Source organism: Carettochelys insculpta, chromosome 9, assembly GCF_033958435.1.
Source record: "Carettochelys insculpta isolate YL-2023 chromosome 9, ASM3395843v1, whole genome shotgun sequence".
In the NCBI taxonomy this organism is placed as follows: Eukaryota; Metazoa; Chordata; order Testudines; family Carettochelyidae; genus Carettochelys; species Carettochelys insculpta.
The window spans coordinates 58,683,087-58,701,548 of record NC_134145.1 but is presented as its reverse complement, the minus strand read 5'-3'; the positions used below and the strand labels follow the sequence as shown (position 1 = coordinate 58,701,548).

At 43.6% G+C, this 18,462-nt stretch overlaps 1 protein-coding gene across 1 annotated transcript; it reads left to right on the top strand.

Annotated features, from left to right (window-relative positions):
- The first annotated feature begins 789 nt into the window (after positions 1-789).
- Positions 790-18,121, top strand: LOC142017966 (torsin-1A-interacting protein 1-like). Its single transcript, XM_075003325.1, has 8 exons — positions 790-1,062; positions 2,473-2,547; positions 5,104-5,178; positions 6,156-6,197; positions 11,192-11,341; positions 13,199-13,261; positions 13,806-13,862; positions 15,585-18,121. Exons 1-8 carry the CDS (start codon positions 873-875, stop codon positions 16,376-16,378), a joined length of 1,446 nt encoding a protein of 481 aa, XP_074859426.1. The 5' UTR covers positions 790-872; the 3' UTR covers positions 16,379-18,121.
- The last annotated feature ends 341 nt before the right edge of the window (positions 18,122-18,462 follow it).

Sequence of the window (18,462 nt, the reverse complement as noted above, 5' to 3'; positions counted from 1 at the left end):
TTTTTGCATTTTTCTCAAGTAGGGCAAGGTGGAGATGGGTTTGCTATACTTTTGTTGCTGTTCCCTTTCACTGCCCATTCTCCCTCTCTCTCTCTCTCTCTCTCTCCATATTTATTTAAAACAAATCAGAGGGATGGAACAAGTAGCTTCCTAGAACCATTCTTATGCTCTCGACTCTCATGACGGCTGGACTTTCCAAATCTCAATGTGGTGCCATGTTGGCCAAGGGCCTCCAGCAGCAATTTCTGGCCTGGAGGAGCCTGTTCAAAACCTCTTTTGAGGCTAGAGCTTTGCAAATCCGCTGGGCCATGAGCTGTCCTGCTTGTTTTTGGGGGAAGGCTCCCAACTCCCCTGGGGCAGCAGCTCCCAGTGCCACTTGGCCCCAGCAGCTGGAAGTAGGGGATGCTGGCGCAGCTCTGGGCTTGAAGTGGTTTCCATCACCTACAGGGTTTATAGTTGGCTCTCAGCACCCCCCACTGTGTCCCAGCTCTGGGGAGTTGGAAAATGGGGCTAAGGCACTTCCATGGGGCGCTGGTTGGGGGGGTCTCCCCTCGAGAGCAGCCCCTCCCCTGTGGGAGAAGGGACGGGGACAGAGGAAGCAATTGATTGTTGTTGGAGGGAGACAGAGCACAGGCTGCATGGGAGGGCGGAAGGAGGCTTTGAGGCTGAGGCCTCACGTGACTGCCTCGGAGTCCGCGGGGAGGCCGCTCCGGCAAAACCCGCCCACGGCACCACCCCTCACCATGGGAACCGTCTCACGCACTTCCGCTCCGCACAATGGCGGCCGGAAGTGCGGCCCTCGAGCCGGAGGAGCCTATCCCCAGGCTGCGGCGGTTTCAGGCCGGGGAGGAGCGCGGCGGGCACGTGCCCGGATGGAAACGCGGCCGGAGGAGGGGGCGTTCCGCGGGGCGCCGGGTAGGCGAGCGGAGCTGGAGCGAGGGCTGAGAGGAACCTATTCCCTGCGCCCCAGGCCGCCGCCGTCGCCCGAGGAAGCGGCCGTGATGCAGCGGCGGCGGAGAGGCGCGGCCGGGGCCCGGAAGCCGGAGCCGGACCCCCCGGAAGGTTCGCGGCTGAGGAGCCGTGGCGGGCCGCGCGCCACTGCGGCATCCTCTGGCTCGGGGCACGCGGGGGCGGGCGGCGCCTCGGGGCACGGCGGGGTAATGGGGGCCACAGAGGGCGGCCTGGTGGGGGCGGGGGGCGCTGCCCCTGCTCTCTCCCCAGTCGTGCGGGCTGCCGGGCTCGGTGAGGCGAGGCAGGAGGTGTCCGGCTGCGGAGCCCCCATTGGGCGTAGTTAGAGCCGCCGCGCTGTGCTTCGAGGCTGCAGCGCTCGGGTGCGGAGGGCACCGCGGGTCGCCCCGTGCTGGTGGACGCGGGACCCACCACGTCCTTGCCCCGCGCCCCAGCTTCTCCTGGGCTCGCCTGCTCCCTGGCCGCGGGAGGCTTTACCGTTGTGCCCCGGAACCGAGCGCTTCAAAGGGGCAGGTGAATGCAATGTCTGCAGTCAACTCCTCCCCTAGTAGAAGGGGCTTCAGGCGCTTCCCTTAACGCTGTGCCCGGGTAAGGAAGGCTGGGAGCCAGGATCCTTCGCGATCGCCTTTGTGACCTGACATCTGGCCAGTAAACTAATCTAGTCTAAGCTAATCAGTCTTGCTAAGGGAAGCAGGGTAGGGCCGGCTGGCTTTTGAGAGCAGGAACAGCTTTAGTTTGCATACAGTTTTCATTCCTTTCCTCTGTTTCTTTCATACAGTCAGCGTGTAGCTTTTGTTTAGAGATCACTGTTAAGCTTTAGTGGCCTGACCCTCTGAGGCAGGCAGGAAAGAGATGTAACGCAAATGACATTCCCAACAGGAGCTTTTCGCTGAGCAGTTTGCCGCTGGTTTGTGTCTGTTTAAAAAAAAACAAAAAAAAAAAAAAAACTTTAGGAAGTGGACATGCAAGCAGCTGAGGTGTGGAGTGTGGTACCTTCGCCTTTGTCTTGCTCCACTTTCATTTTGTATCCAAAATCGGTTTCTTTCAAGGGACCAGAAAGTGGTGAAATGCACTGTTTGCCCGTGAATTGTATTTATCAACTAGGTGACATACATTCCCTTCCATACAACTTTAATGTATTTTCACAGTGAATCCCCAAAAGACTGGCATGCCAAAGAGGAAGTTGTTTGTATGCCATTAATTCAGTACCCTTGTAACTATTAGTTTCAATTCAGTTCTTAATTACATGATTTAATAAATGTTTTGCAGGCCCCTGCCTTGTTCATTGTACAGGTTGGAGTCAACATTGCGAAGGCCTAATTCTGCTATTTGTACTTGTGTTGAGTAATAATGTGCAACTCAAGTGTAGCATTGATCTTAGTAAGGGCAGCAGATGTAGGTCCAGACTCACTGAGACGTTTTTGTTTTTATAAATGTGTGTGCTTTAACTTACTTGTTAGTTTCTAAAGTACCTTTTTTTTCTTTCCTATGAATGTGCTGAAGATGAAGTTTCTGGATATAGAACTAGAAGCCAAATGACCAACAAAAATGACAGCAGGCAGACACAATTAACAGAAGGTAAAAATGGGCTTTCTTCTCTTTTGTTTCTCAGCGAAGCCTTCACCTTCTGGGTCTTATGAATTGCTGTCAACAATATTAGTTCATCAGAATACCTACAGTACCCAGTTTCAACAGTTTGCTAATCTGTAGACAATACAGAGTGATACTAGACTTCACTCTGCAGTATTATGTAACTTCACGTACTTGAGGTGGAGGCTACTAGATTTTTTTTAAATTGTCATTACACAGTAACAGCACTATTGTGCCCTTTCAAATAGTCCTTAACGAGATAATTACTGTGAAAAAGGTAGCTGAAGTCTTTTGTAAGGAAATTAGTAGGCATTTTACCCTGTTATTTTTATACAGTCTCTATTAATTTAGGAATAATAATAGAATATTACAAACAATTATTATGTTAAGGCCCATGGGTCTCAGCACACGCAGTAAACCCTTTCATATGTGGCAGCCCCACGACCAGGAGATTGCTGGATATTCAAATATTCTGGATAATAGAGAAGGATACCTAGCAATGTATAACAGTAAAGAAAAACAAGATTAGCTATTAAGAAACAAACAAAAATATATGCAGCGTACTTAATTTACCAACAACAGAAGTATTGCACACTGTAAACTTATCCTGTGTTTGCTATATTTATTTTATTTACTTTCACTATACTGTACTTATGGAAAACATAACTAAAATTTACTTAGCTAAAATGCCAGTTATTTGAGAGTTTTGGATGATAGAATGTCAGCTATGCAGGAATTTACTATAGTTTAGATACATCAAAATAAAACATTTGTATATAGGACTTTACTAGGCTAAAGAAAACAGTATTTATTTGTTTTTTATACTGAGGTATTTTAGAATCAAAGATTGGTTTCCTAGTCCATTAGTGTTTTATTATTCCATATGATTAGGAAATAGAAGGATGGGAGATTTGGTAATCCCATCCTTCTAATTGCCTAACAATTCTTTTTAGAACCTGGTATCGTGCACTTATTGATCTCTGGGCAATGCTTTACTCTCTAGAGGATTGGGAGTTCTGAGGTGACTTGGGTGAGAAACTGCACTTCCTCTTTATCACCTTGATGACAATTTGGGGAACTTTCTTAGAACCTAATTATTGTGGTGATTGATTCTTTACAATTGGTCTAGGAGCAGATTTTTGTCAGGATCAAACATTGCTTCATTTAGGGCAGTGTAATCTGATTCACCTGGTGAAGGAATGATTCCAAACCACATCCTGTCTCAGTCCCCGTCATAGACTCTTGCACTGTCGTTCATTCAGGACTGAATTCTGCCAGGCCTGCTCCTTATGGTAGTGCAGTTTTTGCCCTTCAGATCCGGAGCGCTGGCCTTAGTGCCCCTTGAACTGGGTGACTGCCTGGGGTCGTAGATTGTTCTTTTCTGTGTGGACCAGCTATTGGAGGCTAATGAGACACACGCTTTGCCAGTGGGTTTTGCTGCTATTTGCCAGGTGGCAGAGAAGTGCTAAAGACTGATCCTGGGAGCGACTGTTAGTGGTAATAGACGCTTCTGCTGACTCCCCTTGCTTGTCTCTGCCCAGTTCTCTCACTTTCAACTTAAATCCTGTCCCTGCATCCCCTCTGCTTCTGCCCCCGCTTTGTTGTTCATACCCTCCGTTCACTAGCCACTTCTTCTGAATAGACTATGCGTACAGGGACAGCGGGTAATATGGACTTATAGTGCCTGCTCCACCAAGGTTTGGTGCTGGTCTTTCCCCTGCCCTCACATGTGTCCCTGGCTTTGCCTGCTACCTCTGGAAGATTTAAAAGTACCCTGAATCCCAGCAGCTGCCACCAGCAGCAGCACAGTGGAGCTGAAGCAGCTTCCTCCTTGCTCGTGCTCCATGCGTGGCTGCTGGCATGTCCTTGCAGTGCCTGGGCAGGAGTTTGTGTATGTCTGGGCGCTCCAGTGCCTCTGTGGCCAAGGGGAGCTGTGGTAGCGTGTGCAAGCGGCAGCACATGGGTACCCCTAAGCCACTGCCTAAGAGAGGTTGTCCCAAGTAAGGGCTGCATCCCTCCCCTGCCCCCAGATTCCCTCCCAGAACCTCTACCTCTTCACCCCTCCTACACCACCTCCTGCATCCCATTTGCATGCACCCTAGACTTCAGTCTCCCTACCAGAGCCCATACCCCTCCCCCATGCAGACTCCCTCCCGGAGCCTTTGGCAGGGTGACAGAGGACTAGTATCCATTCTGGACACCACCAGAATTTCTACAAATTTGCCACCCTGCCTGCAAGCCTCAGCAAAATTGCCAGACTGGAGTTGGGGACTTCTGAAGACTATGTCCTTGAAGAACTGGAGTGATGGAGGAAGTACTGGTTGGCAAGGAATGGCTGCATTGGTGCTTTAGTGACTCTGATCTTATGTGTCATACACAATGGTCTGATAAGAGTTAAAGGTCCAGCCAATCAAAAATGACATATTTACAGAGTGTTTTCTCTGATTAGGGAAGTGTATCAAACTGTTTAGTAAACCCATTAGAGCCCAGTTTTCCAAAATGGTACACTTTTAATATTTAATATGTTTGTCTCCCTTAATTTAGGGAGTAGGAGTGCATTTGGCATGTCAGCTATGTCACCTTTGCATCGACCACCTATAAGAAACAGTCGAAAGACAGGTAAATATTAACTTTTATACCAAAAGGATGCCCTGTCTCCAGTTGCAGTATAATGTTATTGAGGCACACACAGGACTCATGGGAGCATCGTTGAGTGATGGTAGCAGGGAGTGGGAATTCAGGGCCCTCAATTCTCTTAATGACTTTGCTGTACAATCTTGGGCCAGTCACTTACTCTGCCCCACGCCCCTCCAGCAGCTACCAACATCTACCCCTTCTGTGATAAAGCCTGCAGCTCCACAATCGGGCTGCTCAGCCATCAACAGATTCACAGATAGGAGAGTGACATGAAGACATCCTACCTGTTATCGAGTGACTGCCAAGACTCAATCTCTCTGTACCTTGCTTGTTTGCCTGTAAAATGAGCAGAGTGCCACCCTGTCTCATAGGGGTTTGTGAGGATTAATTAACATGTAAAACCTTTGAGATTGTCTGCATATATTGCAGTGCATGAGTTGCAGTAATTGTAGGCATATTACAGCATATAGTAACTGAGTCGGGTAGCATTGCTTAGTTTTATACTGTGTATACTATGACTATTAGTGTCTGTATTTCTGCAAGTTAAGCACAGGGTAATAAGATCTCATGCTTCAAGGTATAAAATGACTCATGGACTCATCCCTTCCAGTAACATACCTGCATAAGGTTAAGTGTGTTATTGAGATTTGACCCTACCTTCCCAAGCACGATGCGGGTTGCTGGTCTTGATAGACTAATGATTAGGTGTAATTTGACATATCCCATGTTTCGTTAAAAACAAAGAAATACAGGGCATAATGTTGGCATATCAAACTTCCTCTGGAGATTGAGTGGTGATCTAAGTCTGTTTTACAAGTGGCTGTACAGCTTTTGCAGTGCCTTGAAAAATGCATCCATCACTGTGGTTGTGGTGATCTGGTGCAAACATGACTGCTGCATTTCCTTCCTTTTTTTCCCCTCTTGTGTTCATCACTTTTGTAATGTGTTTTGCCTTACAGATGGTACGCGTGCAAACAGTGATTTCAGAATGAATGAATCAGGTTAGTCCAAGTGTCTTTTCCCTCCCTTTGAGCATTTTGATTTGCTTGATTGTTACAGGGTTGTTACTGTGAGTTTTACTTATGACTGTAGTGCCCAAAAAGAGCGAGCACATGTGAACAGAACATGGCCACTGACTGGAGTTTGGCCGTTGCTTGAAAAATGCTGAGATATTGAATGTCCCAAGTAGATGCCTTTGATAATGTGATATTATTACTTTTTCCTGAGCCCCACCCCCACTGCAGTTACAGTGAGGTTGAGGTCCAACTGCATGACAGTGGAAGCTGAGTGGGTAGATTTTCTTTTGAAAGGATTTTAGTTTACTCAGAGTTGTGTTTGTTACGACATCTCTGTGAGTAGAACCAAAACTTAAAACCCAGTATCCCAATGGAAAACTTTCATGTAGCACAGCTGCAGCAATGATGCTTAGATATTTAAGTAAAGACACGTGTTACAGTGACAGGAGGGGTTCACCTATCACTGTTGTTCATAGATCTCCTCAACAGTGGGTAGAGAGAGAGATGGAAGAATTTTTCTGTCGACCTAATGCTGCCTATTATGACAGTTAGGTCAGCTTACCTACGTCTTCCAGATGTATGGATTTTTCACACCCTTGAGTGTTGTCACTGGATCAACTTAACTTTTTAGTGTAGGCCTGCATTCAGGTGTCGGCTGCATTTTTAAGCTACTTACCTAAAATTTATATAAATGAATGAAAGTTTAAGAAAGTTATGTCAGTGCTCTTTACTGTTTTAAAAACTATCTCCTCCATTCCATAAGTGACTTTTGAGCTAACACCATGGTTTGGGCACTGGAAGTATTTATTTGGCTTCACGCTTCATTAAGTTTGCAGTTATTATGATAACCACATTTGGTATTGTATACTGTACCTTATACACGGAATTATTTTGCAGGTTGAATCACTTTGCTTAGTTTCACAAAAAACAAGCAGTCCTGTAGCACCTTGGAGACTAAAAATTTCTTGAGTCACGGGCTCTTGTGGGTAAAACCTACTTCCTCAGATGCCTGGAGTAGAAAACCAGAGCTCAGGATTTATATAGCTAGAGGATGATTACTGGTTACTGGAGGTCGAAGCTCTCCTTGCCTGATACCCTTAGAACCTAACCAGTGCCAGATGAGAGAATTTGCTGGACCATGGGAGGTCAATATTGTCTAGCACATTACCAACACTTCCACTGCTTGCTGGGCTTTTATAAGTCACTTAGGGGTAAATTACAGCTAAATAACAGCACAGAACAAGGAGAGCCAGGACTGGTGACTGTAAAACTTTATGGGACCACAGGAAACTTGGCCAGTCCCCTGATAAGTAGTCATCTGTCTAACCAAAATTATACTGAATTATAGATTTTACTGGATGAGAGAGTTCCAGATTAAAGAGGTTCAGCCCCTAATAGGACCATCTGGTGAAGCAAATTAAGTAGGATCTGTCCCATTCTTGTGACTATCAAAGGTAGGGAGATGCCGCACAATGGATTCCGATGCTGTAGATATGGCTGAACTCTACCAGTTTTAAAAACTGGGCTCTGAGTAGTTTAAAGAGCAGTGTACCCTTTGGCAATCAGAATATACTTACAAACTTTAGTTTCTGATTGCCTGGAGTGTTAACTATTGTTGATCTTATTTGACAAACCCAGTCACCCAAACAAGGATGTTCTGAAGACCCATCATGTAGGCAGGTGCTAGGACCTGTCTAAAGCTGTTGATTACTACTGTCTTGTGTCAGATGTGGCTTGTTAACTCCTCCATTCCTATAAGGCAGGTGGAAGGGATGGTCTGGGAAAGTGGCAATCAAAGGGGAAAACTTAGGAACTAGCCAAGCCTGAGAAAAAGGCTAACCGTGGAATTTGTTTCCCTTTTTGATCAAACGCTCACCCTTCCTGAAGTCTGTGTTTTCTGTTCTAAGAGCAGGTTAAAAAATCTACCTGCTCATACAGGCGGTTTGTGTTACTAGTTTGTGGAATTAGGCAAAATGTATATTTTGGTACTTGGTTTCACAAAGGAAGTGAAATTGCAGATGTCTGCATCTTCCTCTTTCCTGTGACTTTTGTTCCTGAAATAGAGAACTTATGATAAAACCCTCCAATTTACAAATAACTCTGCTGTGTGCTGCAGATGATTCTTTAAGGACATGTTTGTAAAACAAAGATTTGTTTCTTAAAAGGAACTTGATGCTGAATGTTGTTCAAAGAAATCCAGCTATGGCTTACATAGTCAGCCCTTTTCAGCCAAATCTTTTTGTTATTATTCAAGAGATTTGTGTTTTGCATCATTTTATTCCTTTCACTGCCCATTTTCCACGAGAAGATAGACCACAGTTATGTGAGTTGAAGGAAAATCCCCACTAACAGTCATCATTATAGGGCCAAAGTAACATACATTTGAACAGTTTAAAGTTGCTCTTGGAGTGAATTCCTGGGTTTCCCAAACTTCAGGCTGTAGTAAATGATTCCAGCCACGTTAAAGTGCCTCAGAACTGTTGAAGTCTGTAAGGGAATTAATAGTTATATTTTCTCTTCTTGAGTAGTAGTGTTTTAAGGGCTATTGATTGAACAATGTAGATATCTGACTTCCTATTTGCAGCGTTAATGTGCCATAATAAACTATATAACTGTATCCTACTGTTTCATTTCACTGTTCTTATTTGATAACTGCAGAACATTTTGGTAGTTTTGTACTCGTATAACTGTCTACTGTGTGGAGTTCCACCAACTTGAACAATCAGGTTTTAAATTGAAATAGATAAGTCAGTACATAAGCTGTATGTGGACCAGCTCTTAGCATAAACAAGTGTCTTTGTGAAAACACTTCAGCAAAAACAGCATTGCGTGCTTTTTGCTAGTAAAATATTCCTCCCCCACAGTGTTGGACCTCAGGGCATCCTCACAAACTTAGATGCAATTGTTCTGTTGCCAGGGTGCCAAGAAATTAAACTAGGGCTGGAGTAGGGCTGTTCCGATAGTATGTTTTCCAGTTCAGCATCGTTCTAGAAGCGTCAGGTGATGGGGCTGTAATCGTTATTTATTACAGAAGAACCCAGGGTTATAAACTGATCATTCAACTGGACACCATGTGAAACCAGAAGTAATCAATCAGGCGGCAGCAGAGACACCCCATGCCCCGTTCCCGCCAAAAAAAAAAGGCTATACTGTGCCTGTATTTCATCTTAAAGGTAGGCACATCTGTGCTGCCTGCGTCCATCTCACCCCCATGCACAGGGCAGCCATTTACAGCTCTGAGGTGACAATTCTGCCAAGGCAGCTGGAAGTAGCAGAGCAGGGGCAGCACTTGATTGTGTACCGTTGTTTTAATATATATTCATGCCTCCATCCCCACGAGTAGGGACATTTACTGTGTTCAACTCTCCAGTCCCGGGGAGGGGAGGGTGGAGACACAGTTTACACATGCACGCGCGTACGTTCTGGTGCTGGATCTGGAGCGCGATCTGCACTCTGTTCAGAGTTATGAATATTTCAGCGGTACGGACAGCTGTTGCTGTGGTGTCTGCAACGCTGAGATTCTGCAGTAATGCTCACCTTACAAATAGCCATGTAATTTATGTTTTGTAAATGTTGATGTTATTACTTCAAAAGGATAACTTTGATTTTGCAGTGATACGTTCACTTTGTAGATAGAAGACTCCAATTACATTTAAACAGGATGTTTGGAACCCAAGGTACTATAAAAATGTTGTCTACCTACTCGCTTTCTAGGGTAAATCTTAGTCTATCAGACAAACCATTTAGAGCAAGGGTTAGCAATCCCCTGCACAGGTGCCAAGAGTGGAACAGAAGCCGTTTGGTTTTTTTGGTTTTATCGGCACATGAGGTGGGAGCTCAGCCCTGACCCTCCTTCCCCTGCAGCTGGGAGCTTGCTCAAAGCCATACCACCTGTGGATAAACAAAAGGCCAGCTAATGCTACCAACCAGCACCTAACTGGTAAAGCCCTGCATCTCAATCTATTTATTCATTTTTTAAAATATATTTATTTTTCCATCGCTGATGATAGACTAGATGGACCTGGGCTCTGAGCCAGTCTCGTGCACCCTTTCCAGCTCTACTCATTTAGACCTCTCAGCTTTGTTTAGGCTGTAGGTCTTTAATCGGAAAGGCTAGGACTTCAGTAATTCAATGCGGTGATTTTTTTGTAAGGTATCTTTAGTACAAACTTAGAGTTAAATCTAAGTAGGAGGTGGGTGTGAAACTGAGTTTGTAATTCTTGTGCAGATGAGAAGTTCAATCACTAAGCTTTGAAATAAAGAGGAGTAATATAAAAGAACTGTTAGACAGCAGGAGCTGTTCAGAGACATTTTTAGGAAGGAATGGTAAGAAGGCTGGCATTACACAAGCAGGAAGGGGAACATTTCTTTGGTAAAAAGAAAAAAACCCTCTTCAAACTTGTCCTTATTTTTGTAGTCTTAAGAGAGGCCAGTCTGAACTGGTCACCTTTGAGGCTCTGTGTGTCTCTGCTCTTCCATTCACCTCTTTTTTCATGCTCCATATTTTGTCAGCCTCTGGTGCATTTGATCACTCTTGATTTCCTCCCATTGTCAGCTCTGTGCCATATGTCATTCTGTGCCCCTGCTGAAGCCTTGGAATATGCCTCTGACTCTGTGCACCATGTGGTGGTATCTTTTTTTCTTTCATATATTTCTTCTGGCTTGATTGTCTTAGTTGCTCTGCCATTTTCCTGCACTTAGCTCTTTCGAACTATTAACATCAGCCGGGAGAGAACTGTAGGATCCAAATAGTTAAACAAGTTGGCTAATAAATAACTAAACAAGTTTATCTTGTAGCTTTTCCTGTTGTAGGCTTCATCTTTGGGGGTCCTCTGGTTAGCGTAAGCCAGAAATTTTTTTGAGACAGGGACCTGTCCTTTTATTCTGTAAAATATCATGTGCACAGGTGGTGCTGTAGTTAGCCTTTGAGTTCTGTGGAAAACTGTGTTTAATCTTGATACACCCTGTTGTCTTTGCAGATGATGGGGAGGAAGATGAAGATGCTGATGGCTACAGTGATGACAGTGAATCTGAAAATGATGGGGACAGTGATGATAAGACTACCATGCATCAGCCGCCAAGAGATAACAGAAGTGATGTTTTGCAGCCATCCCCGTTGCTGTCAAAGGGTTTGTCTCCATTGATTATCGGTTCAAATTTTTAAACTTGCGAATGTTGGGCCAGAGTAAAGTAAAGCATAAGATATTGCTACCATACAGTCCAGTATACGTGGCTGTACGATTTCGTAGTTCAGTGTAATATTTTGAACATTTGGACAGAGACTCACTCTTTGATATGTGTGAAACAGCAATATTTATACCATCGAAGCAAGGTGGGCGAGGTAAAAACTTTACTGGGTCAAGTTCACTTGGTGGAGAGACGAGCTCTCAAGCTACTCAGTGCTCTTTGTTTCGGGAAGTCAGTATGGCTGTGGCTACGCGATTCCTCCCTTTCGAAAGGGACATGTAAATTATGGCCATTTGAAAATGCAAATGAGGTGCTGGTATAAATATTCGTCACCTCATTTGCATAACACCACCACCTGGCCCGTTGAAAATGCTAATTTTGAAATAAGAATAGCCATGTAGCCCGGGTTCCTTCAAAATTGGTGTTTCCTTGCAAAGGAACCCCATCTACACAGTTAGTTTTCAAGTCAAAAATGGCACTTTTGATGCTCTGGGTGGCTGTCATGCAAATGAGGTGTTGAATATTCATATCAGTGCCTCATGAGCGTTTCTGTTCCGTGGCATTTACATACCTCTTCCAAAAAGGAGGAGTAGTGTAGGTGTGGCCTAAGCGTCACAGCTAAATAAAAGATTGAACAGATAGTTTAGCGTATACACTAGGGACCATTCAAGTTGAAGTGGTCTACTGACACCCCTGAAGTCATAGCACTAAAAAGTGGAGATTAGTGGGTTACGAATTGTTGTAATAAGGCGTAAATCCAGTGTCTTTCTTGAGTCCATGATTTTTAGTGTCTAGTAAAGTTATGAATTGAAGCTCCCAGGCTTGCCTTATAGAAGTATCATGCAAATTTCCTCTGAGGATGGGGATTGGTAGGTCAGATATAGAGCAGTTGCTTTGTGAAAAGTTTTTGTCCCAGGAGGATCTAGTGATGTGGACTTTTGGCTGTGAGTTGCTTTGAGAGTTTACTGATTGGTTTCACTCACCTAGTTGTTGTGCCATTTAGTGCACTTGAATAGCTTGGAGCCAAGGATCTTGAAAGGCGTGTGGGTGGGTGATATGTAGAGTCCTGCAAATTTACAGCTATCCCCTTTATATCCACGGGTAGCCACATACCTGAATGCGGCTGTCTCTGGCCACCACCTCACCTTACACATACATTTTCTGCGGGGTCCAGGCACCTGATTAGCAGAGTCTTGCCTTTGTGGCTCCATTAATTAGGTAGGTAGCTCTTCATTTTTTCATGTTCAGGGATCCAGATGCACAACTTAGAGAAAACTGTGTGGCCCACCTGAATGGTGCTCATGGCCACGGATAATCTTCACACCACAGTTTGACAGCCTCTGGTCAGTCTGTGTGTGCAGTTTTTTCATTTTGAGCCACTTGCTATGTATTTGTCTCAGAGCCATAAATGTAGGTGTTTTTATACCATGTGAGTAAACATTACTTGTACCCTCATCCAAACTGTAACAAGCAATAACTGCAAAGTGTACATTGCTACACATGTTGATAGGATGCAGTTTACACTGTCCTTTTCAGGAGTAATTTTTTAGTATCTTATTTTTTTTCATATTTTATGTGACTACTCCAAAGGCTCGCTTTGATGTAAAAGCTCACATTTTGGGATATAGCATGATACAGTGCAGCTTTCTGACGGTAAGCCACAGCTGGCTGCTGGGCAGAAGTAACTTGGCAGGCTGAGCTTGTGCTCAACAGAACTACTTCCCTTCTTTTTCTTGAATCGCGTATGATCATATATTGGTTTACAGTATGCGTATGTTTCTTCTGTTACTCTTTTCCAGATCTCCCAACGGTTGTTCGAAAGCAGCCCGGGTTTAACCAGAAGACGACTTTCAGGAAATCAAGTATGTGGCTACAACTCTGCCTCTTGTTTACCTGTATGTAGGTTGGTTGCTATTTTCTTTTGGTTGTTCAGCATTTGGGGTGTTTGTTCGCTGTCCATATTCCTGAAAAAGGGACCTGGGAGGAGTGTGGGTGGCAACGTAAAGCTGGTTTTTCCAGTTGAAAGTAATCAGTTTGCTGGCCTGAAACAGTTGTGAACATGCCATTGTGTTCCCTCTGGAGACAGGGCAGGGCTGGCTTTGAATGCTTTGATGGAAACCTGAAATGAAGTCCTTTCCAACTGATCATTTGTTACACTAGCTAGCAGCTGGACTGCTGAATTTCTAGTCCCTTTCTCACTTGTGTTAGTGAGCCAGTGCTGGCTAAGCAGTGCTCTTAATGAGTTCAGGTCATTCCACCTTTAGCCTGCCAGCCGGTTTTACTCCAAAACCAAGAAGCTACCCTGAGTTTTGAGCTTATATCAGTTTTCATATAATTTCTCTTCTCTGGATAAATTGATCAGGATTTCTGTCATTTTAATGTCTCTCCCTCCAATCACCCCAACAGATGAAGCTGAATTGCAAGTACAATCTCAGATGAAGTATTTGCAGCCTGCAACCAAAAGTAAGATTTCTGCTTTCAGAGCTGTTTAATGTACAGTAGAGTTGCAGCATTCATGAGGGTTCCATGTTGAGAACCCTTGTAAATGTTGAATTTCGTGAACGATGAATATTGTTCTCCCGGAGCCCTGGGGAGGCAGCAGTCACCGGCGCTCATGGCTCTGGGGCCCCAGGGAGGCAGAGGCTATTCATGAATAATTGAATTCACAAACCTTAAACTCGCAAATGTTGGGACCTTATAGTATGTATGAAATCTAATCATTTTCATGTGCATCCTTGTGTTCAGTCTCCTTTAACTGTAGTGGGTCATGCTGAATCAGACCTGTATTACAGACCCTGCTCATCAGAAGTCATATTTTCAGCAGTAAAGGAAAAATAACTCAAAGCCTCTTGGAAATCTGAGGGATTAGATCCCTTATTTGCAGATTCTGCTCTCTTCTTTGCTAATCTACTCTGGCATCAGGAGGAAATTAAATTTGGAGTGTGAATAGTGGTAGTTCTGTGGTCTGCTCTTTTTTTAATAGATGCTTCAAATTCAGTTGTATTTATTTATCTAAAAAAAATTTTCTCTTCTGATATCTTGAGGATCCTAGAAATGCATTTGCTTGCTATGGGTCTGAGCCTGTTTCCAAAGAAGTCATTGGAAGTTTTAGGAGTGACTTCATTGGAAGCAGAATTAGTCTGATTAATACCATGGGGGAAGGAGTTGGGATTTGAGATATAAGGAACCATGATATAGTTTTTTGCTTCATAATTTAATGGTTACTCAATCGTTTTGTTAAATTAGCAGCATTTAAAAAACAAATGTGTAATCCTCCTTCAAATGTCTGATTTTTTTTCCCCTGCACTTCGGTGGTAAAATGCACATCCTGTGCTTTTTGTGTTCTCTGAATGAACAGATGAGACCATGTCACTGCTGGGTTGTTGTGCACTATCACAGTAGTTCTCAAACGTCTTGTGCTGATGTGATGACCTCTTTCACACCGCAAGCCTCTGAGTGCAACCACTTTTCTAAATTAAAACCACATTTTCAATATTTAAAACTACTTTAAAGTGGTATTTGTAGGTTAATATAACTTTTCACAGCAGGTTTGCTAGCTATCTGGAAATTGTATTCAGACCCCTACATAATACTCGCCATTTGAGAACCCCGGCTCCAGCATAATACAGTAATGGTTTGAGTTGCAAACACAGGCCAAGAATGTTCGTTTTGTTTCAAAGTCTATGTTGAGATGCTTTCTGTGGCTTTAATTCTTTTTCCTTTCTGTTGCCTTCATATTTTATGCAAGTTATTTTTACAAAACTTAAACATATGGCCAAGTTTGTTCTGTCTTTTAAGATACATTTTATTCTTAATGAATTTAATAATTTATTTTTCTTTGGTTCGATGTAAGAGTTAGAATGTGAGTAGGATTTTCAAAAATGCCCAAGTCCCACTTTCAAACTCTGCTTTGTTGCACTCTGTAGTAGATCAGGTGCTTTAAAAATTTTACCTTATGCCTTGCATATTTTTCAGTTTTTCCTCTGAGGAAGGTAAATTCTTTCTCATTCCAGAGTATCTCTCTTACCCTCATGATGTTCAGTTGTTTCTGGGATAGGAAAATTGCTCTTTTCCAGTTCTACTCTTCACTCAGCAGTACTCATTGATTCCCCGTAGAACATGATGAAAGCGTTGTTTGTTTATCTTTTACCATCTCTCTCTTCTTCCCCTGTTCTCTTTTTGCAGATCCTGTTGGACAGTCCAGTGCAGGATGGTCTAGGATGTTGATTTTGGTATTAGCAGTCGTTTCCATTGTTGGCTTATGGCATGTTTGGAAGAATCAATCCACCGAGTCTTTGCCAAGGGAAGAAATGAAAGTTGTGCAAGAATTTCAATCCCAGATGGAGAAACTTAGGAATGTCTATCCAAATCAGGATGCAAAACTGTGGGAGAGAATCCAGATGGTCCTTGTGAAACGACTCAATAGTACCCAGCCCCACTTGCAACCTGCCATTTTACTGCTCACAGCTGCCCAAGAAGCTGAAAAATCTCTCCAGTGCTTAAGTAACCAGATTGCTGAAGCCTATTCCTCCTCCCTGAGTGCTACCACGGTCAAGATTGATGGGGCTGGCAAAGCCACACGGGATAGCGACATCGTCAAGCTGGAGGTAGATAATGAGCTGAGCTCTGGGTTTAGAGAAGGAAAAAAAGCTGCAGTGGTGCATCGGTTTGAATCTCTGCCTGCAGGCTCCACTCTGATCTTCTACAAGTACTGCGACCATGAAAATGCAGCGTTTAAGGATATAGCTCTCCTGCTTACTGTCCTTCTGGATGAGACATCACTGGGAAAGAACCTCAGCCTGCTGGACGTTGAGGAGAAAGTGCGAGATTTTCTCTGGACCAGATTCACCAATTCAGACGCTCCTGGCTCCTATAATCACATGGACACAGATAAGCTGAGTGGACTGTGGAGCCGCATATCCCACCTGGTCCTCCCTGTCTGGCCTGAAAACGCTCTTCCTAAGGAGAGCTGCTTATAGGTTAATCTAACATAATACAGGGAGGAAAGGAAAATAGTGTTATCTGGGCAGCACAGACTTTAATGGCTGATCTGATGGAGCGCACACCATTCTCTGTGCAGAACAAGGACTGGTAGGGTTATTCCATTTGAAGGAACTAGGGTTCTCTCTGGACAGTTGAAGAGTGTAAGTGTGGAGCACAGCTCTTCAGCTGGTCTCTCCCCGGTAACTTTCTGGGCTTGGTGCTCTGTAGACAGAAACATCTCATCCCCATTGTAGAGCCATTCATTTATAAGTAAACCTAGCCTGGTGTTCAGCAGACCCAGCAGGAGGCAGTACTGCCATTGGATATGGCAAGATTTTGAGGTCCAGTGGATTTCAGACTCCTTTACCTTCGTATGAGGTACCTGAATAACATTCACTGTTTGTTCTCAGAGACTTATTTTATTAATTGGAGGTGGAGATGGGGCTATGGGTATCTAGGTTTTTCTTTTTCTAGCCAACCATGGCCTTGGATATAAGTTGCCTCTGCATGTTTCTCAGATTAGCTGAATTGTGGAGGCGGGGTTCAGCTTCACAGGAGATGATTTAAAGCTGTTTTTGTTTGGTTTCCATGAGCCACTCATTTCCCCCTCTTCCCCCCAGGTTTGGGGGCTGGGATGAGCACCATGCGAGTGAATGCTCCAGATATTGTTAGTTTTTAAAAAAACAAACAAAAAAAAAAAAAACTCTTTACTGTACCTGCTTCTCAGAGCACCCAGTAGCCCTCAGTTCCACATCAAGATTTCAGACCTACAAAATCTCAGAGAAAATGTGCTAAAAGGCCTGCCCAATCTCTTCTAAAGTCTCATGTGTGCATCTTAACAGATTATTGTGGAAAGTCCAAAGCTTTTATTCAAAAAGAGTATTTTTTTTACATCGAGGTTTTGTTTGTTACTGTGACACACCTTATCCTGGGCGACTCCCTATGTATACCTGCGTAAATCTGCTGCTTCCAATGTAAGTCTTGAGTGAAGAAAAACAGACTTGAGATGCATGTGTTGAACATGTTTTGAGTGCCTCATGCAAAAATCCCTAAAATTTACTACCAAATTAAAAAAAATAATGGATGTATTTCTATACCCACAGGAAAATCATCGTACTTTCATGTCTCTCTGCTGCTAATATGTGATCTTGGGTGTCTCTTGTTCCAGATCCATTCAGCTTGCTTTGATTTGAAGAATGCAAAAAGATACATTGCTCAAATTTAAGACGTTTTCTTAAATAACCTTCGGACTGATGGAACTCTAACATATCCATTGCTCAGACTTCCTTTTGGTTTGCCGTAAATGTATTTAACAGGAGCTTATCTTTAGGGGTGGGTGAAAAAGCAGGTCCCCATGCTGAGACTACCAGAAAAGAATCTGGATTGCAGTCTGAAATAGGCTAGATTAATGACTGGTGAGAGGAAACGCCGTAAACTTGGAGCTGTGACCATTTACACCAGTGATGGATTTGGCCCTTCAACTGTGAGATCTGGAACCTGACCAGTGATTTGTTTTACCCAGAGGTACTTATACAGCAAAGAGACATGAAAGAGTTGCCCCTTTGTGTAAGATCAGCTCATGAAGAAAAGAGATTTAAATTTTATAAATGCTTCACTGGACAAATGTTTTTTAAAATTATTTACTATAGCCGCTGAAATGACCTGTGATGAGAAATGATTTGTAAATAATTTAAACTATTTTAATAACCATTAGAAATAAATTTACCTATTTGTTTTATAACTTGTTCCGAGACTGCTTGTAGAATTTTAAGATATGGTCTTTTTTTAAGGGGAAAAAAAGGGCAGGACAGCATTTTCAAATGTAGTTTCCTCTGAAAATTTATTCACTTTAGTTGCTTGACTTTTGGGCACTGAGACTTAAAATTTTGCCAACGTCCTTGAATTATATATAACTCCAGAAGGAACTGCTTGGAGAGACACCATGCCCTGCACTCCACTATCTGACCCTTGCCATAAACTTCATGCAAATAACTTTTGACTATCTGGGAGAAAGCCATATCACATTCCTGGAGATTAGGAACTCTGTAGCTGGGAACTTCCTCTTAGCTGGTAACTCCTT

Bases quoted from the DNA above. Each gene is read 5' to 3' on its own strand.
- LOC142017966 (XM_075003325.1), top strand. From the start codon at position 873: ATGGAAACGCGGCCGGAGGAGGGGGCGTTCCGCGGGGCGCCGGGTAGG. The intron at 1,063-2,472 runs GTTCGCGGCTGA...AATGTGCTGAAG, and splicing joins GGAGCCGGACCCCCCGGAAG to ATGAAGTTTCTGGATATAGA. The intron at 13,863-15,584 runs GTAAGATTTCTG...CTCTTTTTGCAG, and splicing joins TTTGCAGCCTGCAACCAAAA to ATCCTGTTGGACAGTCCAGT.